Source organism: Rana temporaria, chromosome 7, assembly GCF_905171775.1.
Source record: "Rana temporaria chromosome 7, aRanTem1.1, whole genome shotgun sequence".
Lineage (NCBI taxonomy): Eukaryota > Metazoa > Chordata > Amphibia > Anura > Ranidae > Rana > Rana temporaria.
This window is the reverse complement of record NC_053495.1, coordinates 11,286,056-11,313,315: the sequence shown is the minus strand read 5'-3', so window position 1 is coordinate 11,313,315 and position 27,260 is coordinate 11,286,056. Positions and strand designations below refer to the sequence as shown.

Sequence of the window (27,260 nt, the reverse complement as noted above, 5' to 3'; positions counted from 1 at the left end):
AGATTTCGGCTCCCGCGGGGAATGGGCGTGCCTATGGAGAGGGAGGATGATTGACGGCCGGCCCTGGCACGTCACTCTCCCCGAAGACAGCCGGAGTAGGTCTCGGCTCTTCACGGCGCCTGCGCACAGGCTATGCGCAGGCGCCGTAAAGAGCCAAGCCTATTTCGGCTATTTCCGGAGAAGCGTGACGCGCCAGAGCCGGCCGTCAATCATCCTCCGTCTCCATAGGCACGCCCATTCCCCGAGGGGAGTCGGTATCTTCGATGTACGAGTACACGGTGAGTACGGGGATAAAAAAATCGGGACAGGCATACTGTAGCTCGCGCTACAATGCCTGATTTTATGGTAGAAGAAATTTTTTTTTTTTTTTTTTGGGGTTTATAGGGTGAACCCCCGCTTTAAGACCTTTCTACTGTCTTTGAAATCTGAATGGGGTCGTGGTTGAGCTCCTGCACCTATTTTCTGAGAAAAAAAGCTCTGGTAGTAATAATAATAAAGGAGATTGATACAGGGGCGGACTGACAACTCATGGGGCCCCCGGGCAATAGAAGAGGATGGGGCCCCTCTGGCTTACAGATGGCCACCACGCCAGGAGGTAGTGCAGAGGCGGGCAGCTAAAATCTTGGGATATTCACATTAAAAGCATGTCATTTTCGGACATATCGGGGACAGATCTAAAAAAAACACAGATTTTTACATACTGTCCCTGGTTTTACTGAGCCTGGCAACCCGGATGGGGCCCCCTAGTGGCATGGGGCCCTCGGGCAGTGCCCGAGTGACTCAATGTTCAGTCAGCCCCTGTTGATACTTGTACAAGTAGCTTTTGTAATAATAATAATAATACTACTACTAATAGTAATAATAATACCGATTGTTATATGTATAACTAGATTATATAATATAATAATTATGTAATAAATAATAACAATAACATCATTCCCATTACTATCCATACTGCCACGTGCAGCAGGTGCCTGCAGTCCCCCTTTCCCCCCAGCAGATGGCGATGCCCCGTCACATTCCAGAGCCAGTGGGCGGAGCCTTTCCCCCACGTGTTGGGCATTTAATTTAAAGGGACAACAACCCCGGAGAGCCTGAGAAAGTGACAGCCTTGGGGGATCGCAGGAGGGAGAGGACTTTGAAGCATCCTCAGGGGAGGGAGAGAGGCAGAGGACCGCAGCATCACCTGGGCACCTTGCATGGTCCTCCTGGAGCAGGGAGGGGTGGCAGCAGCAGCAGCAGGACCACACTGGCAGTTCTGCCCACATGTTTAATTTTTGTTTGCAAGGATCTGCAGCATTGATTAGACACAAGAGTTGTCCTTGGAAATTTAGCAATCTCTGAGTGATGGCAGAGAAGGGGAATTGCATGCAGCTGCTCCAGCAGGGATGAGAGGGGCAGGGTTGTGTGCCAAGCTGACATAGTTCCCCTCTTTGTGTGAAGTCTGTTCCATGGGGTGGGGTGAGATAAAAGCCAGAGGGATGTGGAGGTACAGGAGATAATTATACACTCAGGGGGTTAGAGAAGACAGCCAAGCCCTTAATGTTATGCCAAGGAGGCGAATACCTGCTGCTGCTGTATGATGTGTCAGTGACAACCAGAGAGTAGAGGGGTTGTCAGAGATCCCTGAGGCTCAGACTCTGGGTGACTTGGGAGGGTGCAGAACATGCAAGACTGAAGATCTCCTCTCATCATTGTTTATCTGATCTTCTCCCATCACCTGGGACTGAGAACCTGACATGCAGAAGATCGCCCTTCTTGTCCTCTTGGAGTGGATGGTCCTCCTATGGATGGTCCTTCTTGTGCACACAGACTCAGGTAAGACCCCCGACCTCTCCCTCACATCTTGTCTTCCTCAATTAGGGGTTCTCCAGAGAATAACTCGGGGTTCATTGAGCAATGAGCAATATATGGCTATCACTGACAGCAATGGTCATTTCAGCTATCTGTAAGGAGGACCTTCTTCCCACTGACCACAAATGTATAGGGGCCATTCTTCCTAATAACCACCAATGTATAGGGGCCATTCTTCCTAATGACCACTATTGTAAGGGGAACATTCCTCCTACTGACCAACAATGTCAGGAGGACATTTTTTCTATTGACCATCAATGGAAGGGGGCACTTCTTTACTGACCACCAATATAAGAGGGTCATTCTTTCCACTGACCACCAGTGTAAGGAACATTCTTCTCACTGATCACCAATGTAGGGGACATTCTTCCCACTGATCACCAATGTAGGGGACATTCTTCTCACTGATCACCAATGTAAGGAGCATTCTTCCCACTGATCACCAATGTAAGGGACATTCTTCTCACTGATCACCAATGTAAGGAACATTCTTCCCACTGATCACCAATGTAAGGAACATTCTTCCCACTGATCACCAATGTAAGGAGTATTCTTCCCACTGATCACCAATGTAAGGGACATTCTTCCCACTGATCACCAATGTAAGGGGCATTCTTCCCACTGACCACCAATGTAAGGAGCATTCTTCCCACTGACCACCAATGTAAGGAACATTCTTCTCACTGATCACCAATGTAAGGGGCATTCTTCCCACTGATCACCAATGTAAGGAACATTCTTCCCACTGATCACCAATGTAAGGGACATTCTTCCCACTGATCACCAATGTAAGGAACATTCTTCCCACTGATCACCAATGTAAGGGACATTCTTCCCACTGATCACCAATGTAAGGACATTCTTCTCACTGATCACCAATGTAAGGGACATTCTTCCCACTGATCACCAATGTAAGGAACATTCTTCCCACTGACCACCAATGTAAGGAACATTCTTCCCACTGATCACCAATGTAAGGGACATTCTTCCCACTGATCACCAATGTAAGGAACATTCTTCTCACTGATCACCAATGTAAGGGACATTCTTCCCACTGATCACCAATGTAAGGGACATTCTTCCCACTGATCACCAATGTAAGGAACATTCTTCCCACTGATCACCAATGTAAGGAACATTCTTCTCACTGATCACCAATGTAAGGGACATTCTTCCCACTGATCACCAATGTAAGGAACATTCTTCCCACTGATCACCAATGTAAGGGACATTCTTCCCACTGATCACCAATGTAAGGGACATTCTTCTCACTGATCACCAATGTAAGGGACATTCTCTTCACTGATCACCAATGTAAGGAATATTCTTCCCACTGATCACCAATGTAAGGAACATTCTTCCCACTGATCACCAATGTAAGGGACATTCTTCCCACTGATCACCAATGTAAGGGACATTCTTCCCACTGATCACCAATGTAAGGGACATTCTTCTCACTGATCCCCAATGTAAGGAACATTCTTCCCACTGATCACCAATGTAAGGGACATTCTTCCCACTGATCACCAATGTAAGGGACATTCTTCTCACTGATCACCAATGTAAGGGACATTCTTCTCACTGATCACCAATGTAAGGAACATTCTTCCCACTGATCACCAATGTAAGGAGCATTCTTCTCACTGATCACCAATGTAAGGGACATTCTTCCCACTGATCACCAATGTAAGGAACATTCTTCTCACTGATCACCAATGTAAGGAACATTCTTCTCACTGATCACCAATGTAAGGGACATTCTTCTCACTGATCACCAATGTAAGGGACATTCTTCCCACTGACCACCAATGTAAGGAACATTCTTCCCACTGATCACCAATGTAAGGGACATTCTTCCCACTGATCACCAATGTAAGGAACATTCTTCCCACTGATCACCAATGTAAGGAGCATTCTTCTCACTGATCACCAATGTAAGGGACATTCTTCCCACTGATCACCAATGTAAGGAACATTCTTCTCACTGATCACCAATGTAAGGGACATTCTTCTCACTGATCACCAATGTAAGGAACATTCTTCTCACTGATCACCAATGTAAGGAGCATTCTTCCCACTGATCACCAATGTAAGGAACATTCTTCCCACTGATCACCAATGTAAGGAACATTCTTCTCACTGATCACCAATGTAAGGGACATTCTTCCCACTGATCACCAATGTAAGGAACATTCTTCCCACTGATCACCAATGTAAGGGACATTCTTCCCACTGATCACCAATGTAAGGAACATTCTTCCCACTGATCACCAATGTAAGGAACATTCTTCTCACTGATCACCAATGTAAGGAACATTCTTCCCACTGATCACCAATGTAAGGAACATTCTTCTCACTGATCACCAATGTAAGGAACATTCTTCCCACTGATCACCAATGTAAGGGACATTCTCTCCACTGATCACCAATGTAAGGGACATTCTTCCCACTGATCACCAATGTAAGGGACATTCTTCCCACTGATCACCAATGTAAGGAGCATTCTTCCCACTGATCACCAATGTAAGGGACATTCTCTCCACTGATCACCAATGTAAGGGACATTCTTCCCACTGATCACCAATGTAAGGAACATTCTTCCCACTGATCACCAATGTAAGGGACATTCTTCCCACTGATCACCAATGTAAGGAACATTCTTCCCACTGATCACCAATGTAAGGAACATTCTTCCCACTGATCACCAATGTAAGGAGCATTCTTCCCACTGATCACCAATGTAAGGAACATTCTTCCCACTGATCACCAATGTAAGGAACATTCTTCTCACTGATCACCAATGTAAGGAACATTCTTCCCACTGATCACCAATGTAAGGGACATTCTTCCCACTGATCACCAATGTAAGGAGCATTCTTCCCACTGATCACCAATGTAAGGGACATTCTTCCCACTGATCACCAATGTAAGGAACATTCTTCCCACTGATCACCAATGTAAGGAGCATTCTTCCCACTGATCACCAATGTAAGGGACATTCTTCCCACTGACCACCAACGTAAGGAGCATTCTTCCCACTGACCACCAATGTAAGGAACATTCTTCCCACTGATCACCAATGTAAGGAACATTCTTCCCACTGATCACCAATGTAAGGAACATTCTTCTCACTGATCACCAATGTAAGGAACATTCTTCCCACTGATCACCAATGTAAGGGACATTCTTCTCACTGATCACCAATGTAAGGAGCATTCTTCCCACTGATCACCAATGTAAGGAACATTCTTATCACTGACCACCAATGTAAGGAACATTCTTCTCACTGATCACCAATGTAAGGAACATTCTTCTCACTGACCACCAATGTAAGGAGCATTCTTCCCACTGACCACCAATGTAAGAGGGACGTTCTTCTCACTGGCCACCAGTGTAAGGTGGAAATTCTTTCCACGGACCCTTGTACCTCAAAAATCTTCCTGAAGACCACCAGTGTAAGGGGGGCTTTACATTTTTCGCTGTCTGTTTCTTTTCTGGTTGGCCCTGGGCATCAATTACTCTAAGCATGCCACATTTGTTTTTCTCAGTTTATTCTTCGAGCTACTACTTTCACATAGACGTTAGGATCTGGTTCTCCTGTCAGTTTTTCAGGTGGACCGGATCAGAAGCCCATGTAAGTCCATAGGCAGGCGGATGTAAATGGACATGCAGAACCGTGGGCCACATGCTTGGGTGACATTTGCGGAGCCGCCCATAGACCCAACATGGGTCCATACCTAACATGGCAAGTCTAACTATACGCCGCAAAATACCAGCTTTAACTATACGCCGGAAAAAGCCGACTAGAGACGACGTAAGAGAATGCGACGGCCGCGCGTACGTTCGTGGATCGTCGGAAAAAGCTAATTAGCATACCCGACGTGGAAAACGACGCAAACTCCACCCAGCGGACGCCAAAGTATTGCATCTACGATCTGAAGGCGTATGATCAGATCAAACCCAGATGCCGTCGTATCTTGGTTTGAGGATTCAAACTAAAGATACAAACGCGGGAAATATGAAAGTACGCCGGCGTATAAGTAGATACGCCGGCGTACTCTGTCTGTGGATCTGCCCCATAATGAATAGATGGGTAGACAGACAGATAGATAATGGATAGATAGAGATATAGGCATATAAATAGATAGATGCAGAGAGGGAAAAATAGATATAGATAGATAGGCCCGGATTCACAAAGCACTTACGCCGTCGTATCTCGAGATACGCCGCGTAAGTGCAGATATGCGCTGTCGTATCTGTGCGCCGTGCCCACAAAACTAAGATACGCCTAAAAACAGGCTTCATTCCAGCGACGTAACTTGCCTACGCCGGCGTGTCGTGGGCGCATATTTACACTGGACGCATGTGGCGCTCCCATTGATTTTCTATTCAAATATGCAAATGAGGAAGATACGCCGATTCACGATCGTACTTGCGCCCGACGCAGTGCGCGTAAGTTGTACGTACGGCGTAAAGTTATGCCCCATAAAGGAGGTGTAACTCAGCAGCATCCATGCAAAGGGCTGCACCAGGGAACACAAGCCGACGTATTTTACGTTGAACGCGAATATGACTAGGCGTAGGTTACGTTCACGCCGTAGGCAGTGATGCGGCGTATCGTAGGCAGTTGTTCTGACGTGATTGTGAGCATGCGCACAGAGATGCGCCCACGGGACAGCACATGCGCCGTTCGTTATACGTATCTATCTGGCGCTCGGCCCATCATTTGCATGGGGTCATGCCTCCATTTGCATGGCTCACGCCCACTTCCACCTACACCGGCTTACGCCTAGGAAACCCAGCGCAGATTTGGGAGGAAGTGCTTTGTGAATTCAGTGGGGTAGATTCAGGTACAGCTGCGCGCTCCTTACGGAGGCGCAGTGTACCCTTTTTACCCTGCGCCTACGCAAATTATTTGCGCTACGCTTCATTCATGAAGCAGTAGCCACGTAATTTGCGTGGGCGCTCCTCAAAAATGCCCGGCGTAAGGGTGCCTAATGTAAATGATCCCGTAGGGGGCGGGAATCATTTAAATTAGGCGCGTTCCCGCGCCGAGCGTAGAGCGCATGCTCCGTCGGGAAACTTTCCCGATGTGCATTGCGGTAAATGACGTTGCAAGGACGTCATTTGCTTCAAAGTGAACGTGAATGGCGTCCAGCTCGCGTAGGGTTGTGAATCGGCGTTAGTATGCAATTTGCATACTATACGCTGACCACAACGGGAACGCCCCCTAGCGGCTAACGTAAGAATGCAGCCTACGATATGACGGCATAAGGAGGCTTATGCCAGTCATTTCTTAGGCTGCCGTCGGCGTAACGAGGTTCCTGAATCAGGAGCATTCGTAACGCCGGCGCAAGTAAGCAATTGCGCTGCGGAACTATGGTTACGTAGACGCAATTGCTTCTTGAATCTAGGCCAGTGCTTGCCTCTCTGCGCTGCGTCGGCGTAGCGTAAAGGAGATACGCTACGGCGGCATAAATGTGCGCCACTGTCTGTGAATCCGGACCTATATGAATAGATAAATACAGTAGATAGAATTCTGCAGCATCCTCCCCGGTCTGTGTGATGGACGGCGGTGCTGATATTGATGATCTGTATTGATCCCTCTATTCCTGATCTTATACACTCTCCAGAGATATTGTAATGAATTATTGATGTTTTTTCATGTAACTTCCAGGAATGTCTGACATTCGATCGATGCTGAGAGTTGGCTGAGCACACAGATATGTACACTCCACACATGTATTGATAATAGATCGGGATACACACCTTCCTAATATACCGGAATTCATCTGTCTTTCCACACTTACGCATTCACAGGGCGGCCCCGATCCTCCTCTTCTGGAGTCTCCCACCGGCTCTAGGCTCCTCCTCTTCTGTAGTCTCCCACCAGCTCTAGGCTCCTCCTCTTCTGGAGTCTCCCACCGGCTCTAGGCTCCTCCTCTTCTGGAGTCTTCCACCGGCTCTAGGCTCCTCCTCTTCTGTAGTCTCCCACCATCTCTAAGCTCCTTCTCCTCTGGAGTCTCTCACTGGCTCTAGGCTCCTCCTCTTCTGTAGTCTACCACCGGCTCTAGGCTCCTCCTCTTCTGTAGTCTCTCACTGGCTCTAGGCTCCTCCTTTTATGTAGTCTCCCACCATCTCTAAGCTCCTTCTCTTCTGGAGTCTCTCACTGGCTCTAGGCTCCTCCTCTTCTGTAGTCTACCACCGGCTCTAGGCTCCTCCTCTTCTGTAGTCTCTCACTGGCTCTAGGCTCCTCCTTTTATGTAGTCTCCCACCATCTCTAAGCTCCTTCTCTTCTGGAGTCTCTCACTGGCTCTAGGCTCCTCCTCTTCTGTAGTCTCCCACCGACTCTAGGCTCCTCCTCTTCTGGAGTCTCCCACTGGCTCTAGGCTCCTCCTCTTCTGGAGTCTCCCACCGGCTCTAGGCTCCTCTTCTTCTGGAGTCTCCCACCGGCTCTAGGTTCCTCTTCTTCTGGAGTCTCCCACCGGTTCTAGGCTCCTCTTCTTCTGGAGTCTCCCACCGGCTCTAGGCTCCTCTTCTTCTGGAGTCTCCCACCGGCTCTAGGCTCCTCTTCTTCTGGAGTCTCCCACCGGCTCTAGGCTCCTCTTCTTCTGGAGTCTCCCACCGGCTCTAGGCTGCTCCTCTTCTGGAGTCTCTCACTGGCTTTAGGCTCCTCTTCTTCTGTAGTCTCCCATCGACTCTAGGCTCCTCCTCTTCTGAAGTCTGCCACCTGCTCTAGGCTCCCTCTCTTCTGGAGTCTCCTCCGGCTCTAGGCTCCTCCTCTTCTTAGTATTTCGCCATAGGAAACCACTTTCTATGGTGGCACACCTGCTGACTCGCTCCTGAGCCGGACTGTGTGCATCTATAGACACACACACAGCATGGCTTGGCCCTTCCCCCCCCCCCCCCCCACTCTCTGCTAACAGGATTTGATTGACCGAAGCCGGAGCCAAAGGGTCCCACTGCTGTCTCTCTGTCTTGTGAAAGAGAGGAGAGAGCTCCTACAGACAGGCACAGCGCCGGACCGAGTGAAGAGTCAGGTAAGTAGTTAGGGGGTGAGGGAGGGAGCGATACAAATACTGGAACTTTTTTTACCTTAATGCAGAAAATGCGTCCCATATCAGAGTTCCCCTTTACAACATCACTACTCATATCAGAGTTCCCCTTTACACCATCACTACTCATATCAGAGTTCCACTTTACACCATCACTACTCATATCAGAGTTCCCCTTTACACCATCACTACCCATATCAGAGTTCCCCTTTACACCATCACTACTCATATCAGAGTTCCCCTTTACACCATCACTACCCATATCAGAGTTCCCCTTTACACTTTCGCTACTAATATCAGAGTTCCCCTTTACACCATCACTACTACTCATATCAGAGTTCCCCTTTACACCATCACTACTCATATCAGAGTTCCCCTTTACACCATCACTACTCATATCAGAGTTCCCCTTTACACCATCACTACCCATATCAGAGTTCCCCTTTACACCATCACTACTCATTACAGAGTTCCCCTTTACACCATCACTACTCATTACAGAGTTCCCCTTTACACCATCACTACTCATATCAGAGTTCCCCTTTACACCATCACTACTCATATCAGAGTTCCCCTTTACACCATCACTACTCATATCAGAGTTCCCCTTTACACCATCACTACCATACCTCCCAACTTTCTGAGATGGGAATGAGGGACACCTATTAGCAAAAGTATGCAGGCATAGGACACACCCCTTGCCACGCCCCCTTAAAGGAGAATTGTACAAAAAAACAAGATTGGTTAAACCCACAAGTCCTTTTTTTACCACTACTATTCCTTTATATTGGCTTTTGGAATTTACAAATGCAGCAATTTAGAAATCAGATGAAAGGTTTAGCTCTGGGAAACACTTTTTGATAGATAAAAAGTGAATTTTATGTACAGCTATATGGATCAGACCAAAATGAAGGACAAATGGGGAGGAATGAGGGACAGGGGGACATTGCTCCAAATCAGGGACAGTCCCTCGAAATCAGAGACAGTTGGGAGCTATGATCACTACTCATATTAGAGTTCCCCTTTACACCATCGCTACTCATATGAGAGTTCCACTTTACACCATCACTACTCATATCAGAGTTCCCCTTTACACCATCGCTACTCATATGAGAGTTCCACTTTACACCATCACTACTCATATCAGAGTTCCCCTTTACACCATCGCTACTCATATGAGAGTTCCACTTTACACCATCACTACCCATATCAGAGTTCCCCTTTACACCATCACTACCCATATCAGAGTTCCCCTTTACACCATCACTACTCATTACAGAGTTCCCCTTTACACCATCACTACTCATATCAGAGTTCCCCTTTACACCATCACTACTCATATCAGAGTTCCCCTTTACACCATCACTACTCATATCAGAGTTCCCCTTTACACCATCACTACTCATATCAGAGTTCCCCTTTACACCATCACTACTTGAAATCAGGGACAGTTGGGAGCTATGTTATGTAGGAAACAGGAAACAAAACTTTGGTAGAGCTTGGATTTCAATAAGATTTGTATTGGGGACGGTGTGAGAAGCTCGCCCAGAGTGTTTCAGTCCTGCCCAGCCCCGAGGACACTTCATCCCACATCAGGAAACTCTGATAAAAGAATATTGGGATTGTTGGACTTCTCTCAGCCTCACAGATGTTTGGATGGTGTATTGAAGCCTGTGACTGACCTTTCCTCATAATGAACTATGTTGGAAAGCTGAATTAAAGCGGAGTTCCGGCCACAATTTCACTTTTTATATATAAATACCCCTGTAATACACAAGCTTAATGTATTCTAGTAAAGTTAGTCTGTAAACTAAGGTCCGTTTTGTTAGGTTGTTACAGCATTTAGACACTTTATAAAATAGAAATTGACTGGGGCCATCTTAAGTGTGGGCATCATGAAGCCAGACTGTATGACTTCCTGGATTTCAGCCTTGCAGATGTCGCACATGCTCAGTGCTGCACAAGCAGTGTCATGATCAGGTTTCAGCACCTGTGCTGTCCAAGTCACATGATACTTTGAGACTGGGGAGTGCACAGACTCCTGGAAAGTTACACCCACTACATTCCCAGGGGTCTGTGTGGTGTAGGTTAGGAAGCATTAAGCACCTAGGTGCAGGAAGAGGGAAGATTAACTATTCTGCCTAGCAACAACACTTTGAAGGCATCTAAAAAAAAAAAAATTTTCGTAAAGGACTAATGACATTTTTTTAAAACTACTGATGTAATGTTATATTTATGGGTGGAACTCCACTTTAAGTTTGTGTTGTTTTTTTTATGAAAACGAACTGCCATACAACGGTGGACTGTACCATATTTTTGGGCTGAGCCAGAAGACTATCACCTACATATAGTGGAGTAAGCTGTCCTATGACATCATGGCAGCCTTATTGTGAAGTATATCGATCTCTGAACAATGCCAGGACAGGAAGTGATGGGAATACTCTGCATGGGGGGCCCCCTGCACTTTCCCCAAAGCAGCTTGTCCTTGAGCCCACACTTCCCCGAAAATGGGGTCCCCATGATGGCACTGAGAGTGATAGATGCACAGGGGAGGCAGTCTGCCCCCTACCTACTTGATGTCTGTTTACCTGCACTGATATCATTGTAGGGGCCCCAGAGCATTACTTTGCCCAGGGGCCCATGATGCTATTAAGACGGCCCTGCCCCCTCCCAGTAGTGTATTTAGGGTTTGTGCTTCCCTAGGCCTAACTAAACTCGTGCGCCCCCTAATTTACATATGACACACCCCTTCCTGTCAATGCCACACCCCTTGCTGTTTAAGACCCGCCCTGACATTTTCGAGTGGGGACACGAGTTCTGAGGGCCCGGTGGGGCCGGGGGGCAAGGGATTCCCTTAAAGGGGTTGTAAAGGTAAATGTTTTTTCACCTTAATGCATCCTTGAGTGGTTAACGGCGTGAAAAAAACGCGCATGCTCAGAAGCAAGTTATGAGACGGGAGCGCTCGTTCCGGTAAAACCGTTGGTAATGGAGTAAGCACATTCATCACGCTGTAACAGACTGAAAAGCGCAAATCGACTTTTACTAACACGAAAGCAGTCCCAAAGGGTGGCGCCATCCGCATGGAACTTCCCCTTTATAGTGACGTCGTACTTGTTGTACGTCACCGCGCTTTGCTAGAGCATTTTTTTTTTTCGATCGTGTGTTGAAATCGGGTTGAAAAAAACGTTGTTTTTTCGAGACCATTTTAAAAACGTCATTTTTTACAACCCGAAAAACGGTCGTGTGTACGCGGCATATGAGTTTCAATTTGTATGCGGTCAGGCCGACCCTTGCACCACATGGTTTTGATAAATCTGAAGACAAAAATCTGCAGAAAATCTTAGGCCGCGTACGCACCATCGGTCCAAACCGATGAACACGGACTGAAGTTCAGTTTCATCGGTCCAAACCGACCGGGTGTACGGCCCCATCGGTCTGTTGTCCTTCGGTCCAAGAAAAGAGAACTTGCTTTAAAATCGAACCGATGGACGGCTGACCGATAGGTCCAAACCGATGGTTAGTACACAAAAGCATCGGTTTAAAACCCGCGCATGCTCAGAATCAAGTCGACGCATGCCTGGAAGCATTGAACTTCGTTTTTTTTCAGCACGTCGTGTGTTTTACGTCACCGCGTTCTGACCCGATCGGTTTTTGAAACGATGGTGTGTACGCACATCAGACCATCAGTCTGCTTCAGCGGTGAACCGATGAAAACGGTCCGTCGGACCATTCTCATCGGATGGACTGACCGCGTGTACGCGGCATAATAGTGTGTATGGGGCCTTAATGTGGAAAACGCTGATGATCTCCAACATGGATAATTTACTGCTTCTATGGGCCAGATCCTCGTAGCGCAGCGCATTCCTACGTCCGGCGTAGCGTATCTCTGATACACTACGCCGCCGTAACTTACAGCGCATTTTCCTTATCCTCAAAGAATTTGCGCCGTAAGTTACGGCGGCGTAGTGTAACTTTGGCGGCGTAAGGGCGCGCAATTCAAATCTATGTGATGGGCGCGTGTTTTATGTTAATACGTTGTGGCCCGACGTAAATGACGTTTTTTTTGAACGGCGCATGCGCCGTCCGTGGGGGTATCCCAGTGCGCATGCTCGAAAATAAACCAATGTTTACGACGATGACGTCATTCTACACAAATCCCCATTCGCGAACGACTTACGCAAACGACGTAAAAAAAAATCAAAACTCGACGCGGGAACGACGGCCATACTTAACATAGGATACGCCTCATATAGCAGGGGTAACTATACGCCGAAAAAAGCCTTACGGAAACGACGTAAAAAAATGCGCCGGCCGGACGTACGTTCGTGGATCGCCGTATCTAGCTAATTTGCATACTCGACGCGGAATTCGACGGAAACGCCACCTAGCGGCCGGCGGAAAAATGCACCTTAGATCCAACGGCGTACTAAGACGAACGCCAGTCGGATCGACCCGAGATGCCGTCGTATCTCGTTTTGTAGATACAAAGCAAAGATACGACGCGGGAACTTTAAAATTACGCGGCGTATCAATAGATACGCCGGCGTAATTGTTCTGTGGATCTGGCCCTATATGTCTCCGCTCTCTCCGCCATCCACAGACACAGCATGGCACCCCATGACTCACGCCTGATGACGGGTCCGCTTGCTTCTGTGGTTGGGCCATGATGTGGTTAATGGAGCCGGCCCTTGGCTTATCCCGGGGTTATTAGACAGGATGCCGGATGATTATTGGAGAACAGTGACTCTCGGCTGCGGCCGTCGGTCAATCAGTGTATGCAACAGCAGCTCCAAAAGAGATAAGACAGCTATGCGGGTCATCAGCACTTTATGAATTATTGAAGTTCTGTGGCAGTATCTAGAATCCGTCTGCCCCCCTCCTGTCTGTGTGCCCGGATTACAGCGCCGGCTGGCACCATGGCCCATCATCACTCCACTTACCCTAAGAAAACTGCAAAAATTGGCGATGGTGTGTTTTTTTTCCACACCTGGTCAATTTGAATAGATTGTAAGCTCCTGAGGTCAAGAAAAGTATACGATTCTAACCTTTTGTTAATAGTAAATAATTTGGAATAGCTGAAATGCTTTTCTGATCCAATCACTGACTGCTTGGAAAGTTCTCCTCCTAAACACAGCCCTTAACCACTTAAAGCGGGGGTTCACCCCCAAAATTTTTTTTTAACATTACATTCAGGCGAGTTGTTAGAATGACAATCGGGTATTTTTTTTAAATCGTTGCCGTACATAACCTTTTTATATCTATATGTTCACCGCGGCTTCCGGGTATAATCTGCGGGACTGGGCGTTCCTAATTGATTGACATGCTTCTGACCGGCGCATACAGCGCGTCACGAGTTGCAGAAAGAAGCCAGACTGCGAGTCGGCTCTATAAGGCGCCTGCGCACCGACGTTCGGCTTCTTTCGGCAACTCATGGCGCGCTGTATGCGACGGTCGGAAGCATGTCAATCAATTAGGAACGCCCAGTCCCGCAGATTATACCCGTAAGCGGCGGTGAACATATAGATATAAAACGTTATGTACGGCAACGATTAAAAAAAAAACACCCGATTGTCATTCTAACAACTCGCCTGAATGTAATGTTAAAATTTTTTTTTGGGGGGAACCCCCTCTTTAAGTGGTTAAGGGCTGTGTTTAGGAGGAGAACTTTCCAAGCAGTCAGTGATTGGATCAGAAAAGCATTTCAGCTATTCCAAATTATTTACTATTAACAAAAGGTTAGAATAGTATAATTTTCTTGACCTCAAGAGCTTACAATCTATTCAAATTGACCAGGTGTAAAAAAAAAACACACCATCGCCATTAAGGGGAATACAAAGACCCAGATTCACAAAGCACTTACGCTGACGTATAACAAGTTACGCCAACGTAAGTGCAAATGTGCGCCAGCGTATCTGTGCGCCAAACCCACAAACCAATATGCGCCTAAAAACAGGCTACACCCCGCCGACGTAGCTTGCAAACGCCGGCGTAGGGTGGGCGCACATTTAGGCTGGGCGCATGGTGCTGCTCCCATTGATTAGCCATTCAAACATGCAAATGAGGGAAATACAGTGATTCACGAACGTGCGTGTGCCCGGCGCATGCTACGCGAGATGCGCGTAAGTTGTACGTCCGGCGTAAAGTTATTCCCCATAAAGGAGGTGCAACCCGGCAACAGACATGCACAGGTCTGCACCAGGGAACACAAACCGGCGTATTGTGCGTTGGACGTGTGTCTGGCTGAGCGTACATTATGTTCACAGCGTACGCAGTGATCCGGCGTAGCTTAGGCAGTTGTGCCGGCAGGGTTGTGAGCAGGCGCATGGGGGTGCTGTGCTTGCGTCCATGTCACGGCGCATGCGCAGTTCGTGATACGTACCTGTCTGGCGCTCGGCCCATCATTTGCATGGGGTCACGCCTCATTTGCATGGGTCCACTTCAACCTACGCCGGCGTGCGCCTTCGAAACCCACGCCACGCTGGCGCAGCGTTGGGAGCACTGGCTTGCTGAATGCAGTGCTTGCCTCTCCGCGCTGCGTTGGCGTAGCGTACAGTGTTTGCTCTACGGCGGCGTAATGTGCGCCTTGCTCTCTGTGAATCTGGGCCAAAGACACTGAATTTTAAAAGAGCCAACTTCCCTAAACGGCGAACCTTGCTAGAAGGCATGAATTGGGATAAAATATCAGGAACAAAGAACACGGAGGAGAGATGGGTTTGCTTTAGTAGCTTATTAAATAAGGGCATTAGCCAATGCATCCCGTTGGGTAATAAATGTAACCACTTCCCGCCCGGCCTATAGCAAAATGACGGCCGGGTGGTGGTTCAGTTATCCTGACTGGGCATCATATGACATCCATCAGGATAACAGCCGCCGCATGCCCGTGGGGGCACGCATCATGGCGATCAGTGGTGCGGTGTGTCAGTCTGATACACCGCTACACCGATCTCAGTAAAGAGTCTGCGACGGAGGCTCTTTACCACGTGATCAGCCATGTCCAATCACGGTTGATCACGATGTAAACAGGAAGAGCCGTTGACGGCTTTTCCTCACTCGCGTCTGACAGACGCGAGTAGAGGAGAGACGATCGGTGGCTCTCCTGACAGGTGGGGTCTGCGCTGATTGTTTATCAGCGCAGCCCCCCTGCGGATGCCCACACTGGACCACCAGGGAAGCCCCCAACATGTGGATGGCCAGGTATTTACCCCATGGCCATCCATATATGAAAAAACATGCACAATAGATGACAATCAGTGCCCATTAATGGGCACTGACTGGCAACATTATGGTCCAGATCAAACAAGTGATGCCAAACAATACCACCCATCAGTGCCACCCATCAGTGTCGATCAGTGCCACCTCTCAGTGCCCATCCATGCCCACCTATCAGTGCCCATCCGTGCCACCTATCAGTGCCACCCATAAGTACCCATCAGTACTGAATGGGAGTGTCAAGTGGGTACATGTATAAATGCATTTTTCCAGCGATTTTATATGATTACTGAATTTTCTTAATGGTAATTTTCATATGTTTTCCTTCACTGCTACAGATGCAGCCAAGTTGCACCGTTGTGATGGACACTCTTGTAACCCGCCGGTTGGGAACCTTGCAACTGGCCGGACACCGGTCACGCTCACCACTTGCGGAATGGACGCCAGTGAACTCTACTGCTTTTACACCGAGGACCAGTTATTCCATAAGGCCCCGGTCTCCTGTGGACCACCCCAGTGTACAAAGTGTAGCCTTAACCAGCCTGAGAATTCCCACCTACCTGCTCACATGACCGATGACGTCTTCTCGAGTCCGGCGACGTGGTGGCAGTCCGCCCAAGGTGTCCTCCGGGAGGAGATAAGGCTGGACTTCGAGACAGAGTTCTACCTGACTCATGTCATCATGGTGTTCAAGTCTCCGCGCCCAGCGGCCATGGTGCTGGAGAGGTCCGGGGACCACGGCAAGACCTGGAGGGCTTATAAATACTTTGCAAATAACTGTACGGCCACGTTTGGTTTGGCAGATGACCTGTTCGAGGAGGGAGCGCGGTGTACTTCCAGGTATTCAGACTCCTGGCCCTGTACAAAAGGGGAGGTAAGAAGTCTTCTATGCAATTTAAAGCAGAATATCAGGCAATCAAATATATGCATAGAATATATATACCGTATTTATCGGGGTATTGCGCGCTCCGGCGTATATCGCGCATCCCTAATGTGGACCAGCAATTCCTGTAAAAAAAACATTTTAGTACAGCGTCCGTCTGCGGTGGTGTCCTCCCGGCTTCTCCCGCGATGTCTCCCAGTCGAATCGCCGCTTCCCGCGCTCAGTTTAAATGCCTGCGCCGACATATACCGAGTGCAGTACACTCGTCTACATTCGGCCAGGCTCGGCTTCGCTCGTGCTCACGCTCTGTGACGTTTATGCGTGAGCACAAGCGAAGCCGAGCCTGGCCGAATTTTAAGGGGAAAAAAGTGCGCGGTATACGCCGATAAATACGGTATATATAATGGCCATTAAGAATAATAGAATAGGTTTGGAATAGAATAGATTTGGAATCGCCTTATGTGAACGGTGCCCTAAGGATCATTTGCAATGGGCAACAGCTTGGCTTTATTTATTTCAAATGATATATATATAGCTGTGTTGATTCAGTACTTTGCCCTTTTCCCCTGCAGGTGATATTTCGTGCCATAACTCCGGCAAACCGGATTGAAGACCCCTACAGCCCCCAGGCCCAGGACCAGCTAAAAATCACCAACCTCCGGCTCCTCCTTTTAAAGAGACAGGAATGTCCTTGCCAAAGCGCGCCCGGGTCCTTGGAGAAGCCACAGAGGTTCGCCCATTATGCCATCTACGACCTCATCGTCCGTGGAAGCTGCTTCTGCAACGGGCACGCCGAGGAGTGCGAGCAGGCTGGGAACGCGGCCGGTGTGGACACCATGGTGAGTCAAGGAAAACATTACAGCTGAACTCCGGGATAAACAAATATTGTCTAAATATTGGAGTCATGTGTATTCTTCCTTCAATCTTGGTGTGCCTTGATCTTCCAGATCTGTGCAGTAATCCAGTGTGAGACTTCCTGTAATAAAGACCGCTCACTGTTGTTCTCTCTCCTTGTGCAGGGTGACAGGTCTTGTCTCCTCCCCCTCCTATAGAGTTCTGCAGGGAGTTTGCAGTGGGTTGAGCTGCTGAGTCCCTCCCACAGCTCTACTCTCTCTTCTTGTGCAGGGTGACTGGTCTTGTCTCCGCCCCCCTCCCGTAGTTTCCTGCAGGCAGCCTGTGGTGGGTGGGACCTCTTAGGTCCCTCCCAAAGCTCTGCTATCTCTCTCCCTTTGTGCAGGGTGACTTAAATTGTCTCCGCCCCCCCTTCTGTAGTTTCCTGCAGGCAGCCTGTAGTGGGTGGGGAATCCTGGGCCCCTCCCACAGTTCTGTTTTCAAATCTGAGGCAAGGACAAGTGTTGTCATCCCATACCAGAAAGTGTCAGTGGTGGACCATGCCTGCCCCAAGTGTGTGGGTGGTCTTCATTGGGGGGTGCATGTGACAGGGTGACAACGCAGGAACACAAATGGGAGACAAGGATAGGCGTTGTCACCACTTAATAGGAAGTGTCAATGATGGACCACGCCTGCCCAATATGTGTTGGTAGCCTCCATCGGGAGGACAACACAGGAACACAAATGGAAAACAAGGAAAAGTGTTGTCACCCCATAACCTGAAGTGTCTGAACAAGGACCTTCATGGCAGGATCACCAGGTAATAAAAGATCCCTATTTGGAAAGATTGAGATGAACATGTTAGAGGTCGTATGAGATTTTAGTCATTGGGTTTTGGAACTTCTATAATTAAATTATTGGTCAGGAATGTGTTTGCTCACTTTAGACTTCAGCTGTGTGTCATGTCATGATAACATCAGTTTGATGTCCTGGCGCTGTATATCAGCGGTATTAGTCGTTTTTGTTTTGCCCTACGAGACAGAAAATGGCAACCCGTGTTGTGTTAGTGATAATTCGGTCAGCTGAGCCCAGTGTTGTCACACTCACTGAGCATGAGGCCCTGGGGGAAGCTGGCACAACCTGACCTCCAGAGCCAAGGGGTGGCTGGGCTCAGCTAAACCACCCCGCCCATCACATACCACCCAGCTGGCAGCGCGCCCACCGCCGCCTTATTCCGCCGCTCTATGACCAAGCCTTACCAGCCATCCACATTGTATTTACAGTAGATCTAAACCCAATCACTAAAATCTCTAAAAGCTTTACCATGCCCATGTCATTTCCAAATCTGCAATATTCATTAAAATATTCCATGGTGATTCTGCCAGGAACGTCCATGTTCAGGCACTTCCTGTATAGGTTGACAACTGTTTCCCGGTATTTCTCTTGTGTTGTCACCAATTCACCAGTGTTAATTTTGGCAGCAAATTTCGATTTCTTAACCTCCCATAATGGCCTGCAATTCCCCTCAACCTTCCACAACAGCCCGCAATGCCCCTCAACCTCCCATAGTGGCCCATAGTGCCCCTCAACCTCCCATAACAGCCCACAATGCTTCTTTACCTCCCATAAGGGTCCACAATGCTTCTCAACCTCCCATAACGGTTCACAATGCTTCTTTACCTCCCATAAGGGTCCACAATGCTTCTCAACCTCCCATAACGGTTCACAATGCTACTTAACCTCCCATAACGGCCCACAATGCTTCTCGACCTCCCATAAGGGTCCGCAATGCTTCTCAACCTCCCATAACGGCCCACAATGCTTCTCGACCTCCCATAACGGCTCACAATGCTTCTCAACCTCCCATAACGGCCCGCAATGCTTCTCAACCTCCCATAACGGCCCACAATGCTTCTCAACCTCCCATAACGGCCCACAATGCTTCTCGACCTCCCATAAGGGTCCACAATGCTTCTCAACCTCCCATAACGCCCCATAGTGCCCCTCAACCTCCCATAACAGCCCACAATGCTTCTTGACCTCCCATAGGGGTCCACAATGCTTCTCAACCTCTCATAACGGCCCACAATGCTTCTCGACCTCCCATAACAGCCCACAATGCTTCTCGACCTCCCATAACAGCCCACAATGCTTCTCAACCTCCCATAACGGCCCGCAATGCTTCTCAACCTCCCATAACAGCCCACAATGCTTCTCAACCTCCCATAACAGCCCACAATGCTTCTCAACCTCCCATAACGGCCCGCAATGCTTCTCAACCTCCCATAACGGCTCACAATGCTTCTCAGCCTCCCATAGTAGCCCACAGTGCTTCTCAACCTCCCATAACGGCTCACAATGCTTCTCAGCCTCCCATAGTAGCCCACAATGCTTTTCAACCTCCCATAACGGCCCACAATGCTTCTCAACCTCCCATAACAGCCCACAATGCTTCTCAACCTCCCATGACGGCCCACAATGCTTCTCAACCTCCCATAACGGCCCGCAATGCTTCTCAACCTCCCATAACGGCCCACAATGCTTCTCAGCCTCCCATAACGGCCCACAATGCTTCTCAACCTCCCATAACGGCCCGCAATGCTTCTCAACCTCCCATAACGGCCCACAATGCTTCTCGACCTCCCATAAGGGTCCACAATGCTTCTCAACCTCCCATAAGGGTCCACAATGCTTCTAAACCTCCCATAACAGCCCACAATGCTTCTCAACCTCCCATAACGGCCCACAATGCTTCTCAACCTCCCATAACGGCCCACAATGCTTCTCAACCTCCCATAACGGCCCACAATGCTTCTCAACCTCCCATAACGGCCTGCAATGCTTCTCAACCTCCCATAACGGCCCACAGTGCTTCTCAACCTCCCATAACGGCCCACAATGCTTCTCAACCTCCCATAACAGCCCACAATGCTTCTCAACCTCCCATAACGGCCCACAATGCTTCTCAACCTCCCATAACGGCCCACAATGCTTCTCAACCTCCCATAAAGGCCCGCAATGCTTCTCAACCTCCCATAACGGCTCACAATGCTTCTCAACCTCCCATAACGGCTCACAATGCTTCTCAACCTCCCATAGTGGCCCATAAGTAATTTTGGCAGCAAATTTCGATTTCTCAACCTCCCATAATGGCCTGCAATTCCCCTCAACCTTCCACAACAGCCCACAATGCCCCTCAACCTCCCATAAAGGCCCGCAATGCTTCTCAGACTCCCATAGTAGCCCACAGTGTGCCATTATTGGAGGTTGCCAGTGTAACAAAGCCCCGTCTTCTCCTTGTACTTGTCCGTGACGGAACACTGACTCAGTTTCCCAGCAGTGAGTCAGTGTTTAACCTATTACAGAAGAGGACGAGGAGAAGGCGGGGCTTTGTTACACTGGACGGCCGCCGACTAGACTTCATGTCACAGCGCCAGGAGATCATAAGGCTGCAGATGGGCACAGTGAGGCAGGGAGACTCAAGTATAAGCCGAGGGGGGCTTTTTCAGCACAAAAAAAATGTGCTGAAAAACTCGGCTTATACTCGCGTATATACGGCACATACAGTATCTCACAAAAGTAAATACACCCCTCACATTTTTGTAAATATTTTATTCTATCTTTTCATGTGATGTGGCAACACTGAGGAAATGACACTTTGCTACAATGTTGTGTAGTGAGTGTACAGCTTGTATAACAGTGTACATTTGCTGTCCCCTCGCAATAACTCAACACACAGCCATTAATGTCTAAACCGCTGGCAACAAAAGCGAGTACACCCCTAAGTGAAAATGTCCAAATTGGGCCCAATTAGCCATTTTCCCTCCCCGGTGTCATGTGACTCATTAGTGTTACAAGGTCTCAGGTGTTAATGGGGAGCAGGTGTGTTAAATTTGGTGTTATCGCTCTCACTCTCTCATATTGATCACTGGAAGTCCAACATGGCACCTCATGGCAAAGAACTCTCTGAGGATCTGAAAAAAAGAATTGTGTTTCTACATAAAGATGGCCTTGGCCAGTGATGGCGAACCTTGGCACCCCAGATGTTTTTGAACTACATTTCCCATGATGCTCATGCACTCTTCAGAGTAGCTGAGCATCATGGGAAATGTAGTTCCAAAACATCTGGGGTGCCAAGGTTCGCCATCACTGGCCTAGGCTATAAGAAGATTGCCAAGACCCTGAAACTGAGCTGCAGCACCTTAGCCAAGATCATCCAGCGGTATACAGGCATACCCCGCTTTAAGTACACTCACTTTACATACACTCGCGAGTAAGGACATACCCCCGAGTGTATGTAAAGTGCCTTACAAGTACTGTACAGACATTTTGCAGCCGCAGTAGAAGGAGCTGAAGCTTCAAGAGCATAGCCCGCCCTGTTCCAGTGTGCCCCTGACACCCCCACTACAGCCCCTGAGACCTCAACTACAGCTCCTGACACCCCAAATACAGCCCCTAACCCCCTACTACACCCTAGAAGTGAAAAAAGGTATTGTTTCACTTTAAGTACATTTTCGTTTTACATACATGCTCTGGTCCCATTGTGTACTTAAAAGTGGGGTATGCCTGTAACAGGACGCGTTCCACTCAGAACAGGCCTCGCCATGGTCCACCAAAGAAGTTGAGGTCACGTGCTCGGCTTCATATCCAGAGATTGTCTTTGGAAAATAGACGTATGAGTGCTGCCAGCATTTCTGCAGAGGTTGAAGGGGTGGGGGGTCAGCCTGTCAGTGCTCAGACCATACGCCGCACACTGCATCAAATTGGTCTACATGGCTGTTGTCCCAGAAGAAAAACTCTTCTAAAGATGATGCACAAGAAAGGCTGCAAACAGTTTGCCGAAGACAACCAGACTAAGGATATGGATTACTGGAACCATGTCCTGTGGTCTGATGAGACCAAGATAAATGTATTTGGTGTCAGATGGTGTCAGGCGTGTGTGGCGGCAACCAGGTGAGGAGGACAAAGACAAGTGTGTCTTGCCTACAGTCAAGCATGGTGTTGGGAGTGTCATGGTCTGGGGCTGCATGAGTGCTGCCGGTGATCTGCCGATATGGTTCCGGCTAACGAAAAAAATTCCTTTAAGGACTGCGCAAACTTGCCGACGGAAATCTCCGAACCTCGGTCGGCATCCAGGGCGACGTGGATTTCGAGGAAAGTGGCCAGTCGGCCTCACGTCCTCGCTTCGCTCGGCTGGCTCGCTCCGCTCGCTCGGCCTCCTGGCTCTTTTTTTAACATCCTCCAATCCACAGGGATGTTATAGAATGAGCCTGGATGCCGTGCAATGTTCGGAGATTTCCGTCAGCAATTTTGCGCCTGCGCAGTCCTTGAAGGAACTTTCCCGTTAGGGGAACCTTAAGGACAAGTCACCGGCACTGGGGGGCTACAGATCATTGAGGGAACCATGAATGCCAACATGTACTGTGACATACTGAAGCAGAGCATGATCCCCCTCCCTTCAGAGACTGGGCCGCAGGGCAGTATTCCAACGTGATAACAACCCCAAACACACCTCCAGGACGACCACTGCCATGCTAAAGAAGCTGAGGGTAAAGGTGATGGACTGGCCAAGCATCTCTCCAGACCTAAACCCTATTGATCATCTGTGGGACATCCTCAAATGGAAGGTGGAGGAGCGCAAGGTCTCTAACATCCACCAGATCCGTGATGTCATCATGGAGGAGGGGAAGAGGACTCCAGCGACAACCTGTGACCTCTGTGCGCGAGAGGGTTAAGGCAGTGCTGGAAAATAATGGTGGCCACACAAAATATTGACACTTTGGGCCCAATTTGGACATTTCCACTTAGGGGTGTACTCACTTTTGTTGCCAGCGGTTTAAACATTAATGGCTGTGTGTTGAGTTATTTTGAGGGGACAGAAAATATACACTGTTATACAAGCTGTACACTCACTACACAACATTGTAGATACAAAGTGTCATTTCTTCAGTGTTGTCACATGAAAAGATAGAATACAATGGGCTAGATTCACGTAGAATCACGTAACTTTGTGCGGGCGTAACGTATCCTATTTACGCCTCCGCAACTTTTACAGGCAAGTGCCGTATTCTCAAAGAAAAGTTGCGGCAGCGTAGCGTAAATAGGCAGCCGTAAGCTCCCCTAATTCAAATTGTGAAGAGGTGGGCGTGTGTTATGTAAATCAGGCTTGACCCAACGTGATTGACGTTTTTCCCGAACGGCGCATGCGCTGTCCGTAGAAGTTCCCAGTGTGCATTGCTTCAAAGTACGCTGCGAGAAACGTAAATGACGTCCAGCCCCATTCACGGACGACTTACGCAAACGACGTAACTTTTTCAAATTTCGACGCGGGAACGACGGCCATACTTAACATTGGTACGCCGCACTTACGCCACCATATAGCAGGGGTAACTATACGCTGGGAAAAGCCTAATGTAAACGGCGTAACTTTACTGCGTCGGCCGGGCGTACGTTCGTGAATTTGCGTATCTAGCTGATTTACATATTTATACGCGTAAATCAGCGTACACGCCCCTAGCGGCCAGCGTAAATATGCAGTTACGATCTGTCGGCGTAAGAGACTTACGCCTGTCGGATCTAACAGATATCTATGTGTAACTGATTCTAAGAATCAGGCGCATAGATACGACGGCGCAACGCAGAGATGCGACGGCGTATCTAGAGATATGCCGTCGTATCTCCACTGAGAATCTGGCCCAATATTTACATAAATGTGCAGGGTGTACTTACTTTTGTGAGATCCTGTATATAATACTATATGACGGAACCTCGGGCTGTGTGTCCCCCCCCCGGGTCACCCGAGGTGAGCCTTGTTTGTGCACAGAGCCGTTCCTTGGTGGATTTGCTCACATTCCTTCTGTCTCCCTCCTCCATTTCTAAAAGTTATCTCTTGTTCAAACATCTTGTGCCCCCCCCCCCCCCCCCATAATCCCCAGCAGGGTTTCCAAAGTATCTGATCTAGGCCGTGCCAGGCTGGGTGACCCCCGGGCATCGTGCAGCTCTGCTGTTGGGTCGGCAATTCAAAGAGCAGCTGGAAGAAAAAAGGAAAAAAAAAAAAGTTTAATGCCAGAAAAAAACACATCCCAGACAGTGACATGGGGCTGGCTGTGCCCGCAGAGGGGGGGAGGGGGGCTGCCACCCAACGCTGCCACTGCCCGCTGCTAGCTGCAGATTAATGTAATGGAGGGGAACAATGAGCGTCCGGAACTGATCTGTTATGGGGCCGATATACAGGGAAGTTCCACGTTTTCATCCCAAACATCAAGTGAATGAGAATGCGACTAAATCTTCTATAGAGATATATAAAGAAATCTAAAACTACAAAATAATATTTCTACTGGAAACATTTATTCCCGGCCCATAAAGCCATTTAATCCCATTCCCTCCTCGTCTTTCCCAGTGGATAATATTAACCCCTTTACTATGATGCCATGTAGAAGTCGTTTTTTTTTGTTCATGGTGCTGCACATACACTATGGGCCAGATTCACGTAGAATCGCGGCGGCGTAACTTATCCTAGATAAGTTACGCCGCCGCAATTTTTCATCGCAAGTGCCTGATTCAAATGGGCATGTGCCATTTAAATTAGGCGCGCTCCAGCGCCGGACCACCTGCGCATGCTCCGTTTCCTAACTCCCGCCGTGCTTTGCGCGCCGTGACGTCATTTTTTTGAACGGCGACACGCGTAGCGTACTTCCGTATTCCCGGACGGCTTACGCAAACATCGTTGATTTTTAAATTTCGACGCGGGAACGACGGCCATACTTTAGACAGCAATGACTAAAGTTAAGGCACCAAAAAAAAAGTGTAACTTGGCAACGGGAAACTATACTAGCGGCGACGTATCGAACGCGAAAAACCGTCGTGGATCGGCCGTAACTCCTAATTTGCATACCCGACGCTGGTTTACGACGCAAACTCCCCCAGCGGCGGCCGCGGTACTGCATCCTAAGATCCGACAGTGTAAAACTATTACACCTGTCGGATCTTAGGAATATCTATGCGTAACTGATTCTATGAATCAGTCGCATAGATAGAAACAGGGATACGACGGCGTATCCCTTTTGTGAATCTGGCCCTAAATTACCAAAAGTATTGGGACGCCTGCCTTTACACGCACATGAACTTTAACCACTTAACCCCCGGACCATATTGCTGGTCAAAGACCAGAGCACTTTTTGCGATTCGGCACTGCGTCACTTTAACTGACAATTGCGCGGTCGTGCGACGTGGCTCCCAAGCAAAATTGACGTCCTTTTTTCCCCACAAATAGAGCTTTCTTTTGGTGGTATTTGATCACCTCTGCGGTTTTTATTTTTTGCGCTATAAACAAAAATAGAGCGACAATTTTGAAAAAAAATCAATATTTTTTACTTTTTGCTATAATAAATATCCCCCAAAAATATATATATAAAAAAAAATTGTTTTCCTCAGTTTAGGCCGATACGTATTCTTCTACCTATTTTTCGTAAAAAAAAAAAATCGCAATAAGCGTTTATTGATTGGTTTGCGCAAAAGTTATAGCGTTTACAAAATGGGGGGTATTTTTATGGCATTTTTATTAATATTTATTTTTTACTAGTAATGGCAGCGATCAGTGATTTTTTTTTCCGGTACTGCGACATTATTGGGGACACTTTGGACACTCAACCGTTTTTCGGGTTCAAAAAAATTAATTTTTTTAAGGGTCTAGAAAAAACGTAATTTTTTTCAACCCGATCATTAAAACGGCCTTGCCTACACACGATCGTGAAAAAAAAAATGCTCTAGCAAAGCGCGGTGACGTACAACACGTACGACGGCACTATAAAGGGGAAGTTCCATGCGGATGGCGCCACCCTTTGGGCTGCTTTAGCTGATTCCGTGTTAGTAAAAGACGGTTCGCGCTTTTCTGTCTGTTACAGCGCGATGAATGTGCTTACTCCATTACCAACGCTACTTTTACCAGAACGAGCGCTCCCGTCTCATAACTTGCTTCTGAGCATGCGCGTTTTTTTCACGTCGTTAAAGCCCACACACAACCATTTTTTACAACATTAAGCCAGGCCTTCTCGTCCAACATCAGTGCCTGACCTCACTAATGCACTTCCAAAATTCCCATAGACAGCTCCTGGTCTTGTACTGCCGGCTCCTGATCATGTGATCACTGTGGCAACTAATCGTGATCAGTTTTATGTAGGACATTCTACATAAATTGGCCAACTATTGGTAGTGTTAGAACCTCCTCTGTATTGTTTCTGGCGGGATTTGATGGGGCAAACTGGCGGCGTTTGATGGGGCAAACTGGCGGGATTTGATGGGGCAAACTGGCGGCGTTTGATGGGGCAAACTGGCGGGATTTGATGGGGCAAACTGGCGGGATTTGATGGGGCAAACTGGCGGCATTTGATGTGGCAAACTGGCGGCTATTGATGTGGCAAACTGGTGGC

The 27,260-nt window shown here is 48.2% G+C and overlaps 1 protein-coding gene across 1 annotated transcript in view; it reads left to right on the top strand.

Annotated features, from left to right (window-relative positions):
• Positions 1-1,076: 1,076 nt before the first annotated feature.
• LOC120945044 (netrin-4-like) overlaps positions 1,077-27,260 on the top strand; it is a 56,840-nt gene continuing 30,656 nt past the window's right edge. The window contains exons 1-3 of the mRNA XM_040358885.1: positions 1,077-1,818; positions 16,457-16,992; positions 17,574-17,840. Coding sequence (XP_040214819.1) covers positions 1,740-1,818; positions 16,457-16,992; positions 17,574-17,840 — 882 coding nt within the window. The 5' untranslated portion in view covers positions 1,077-1,739. The remainder of the gene's footprint in view (positions 1,819-16,456; positions 16,993-17,573; positions 17,841-27,260) is intronic.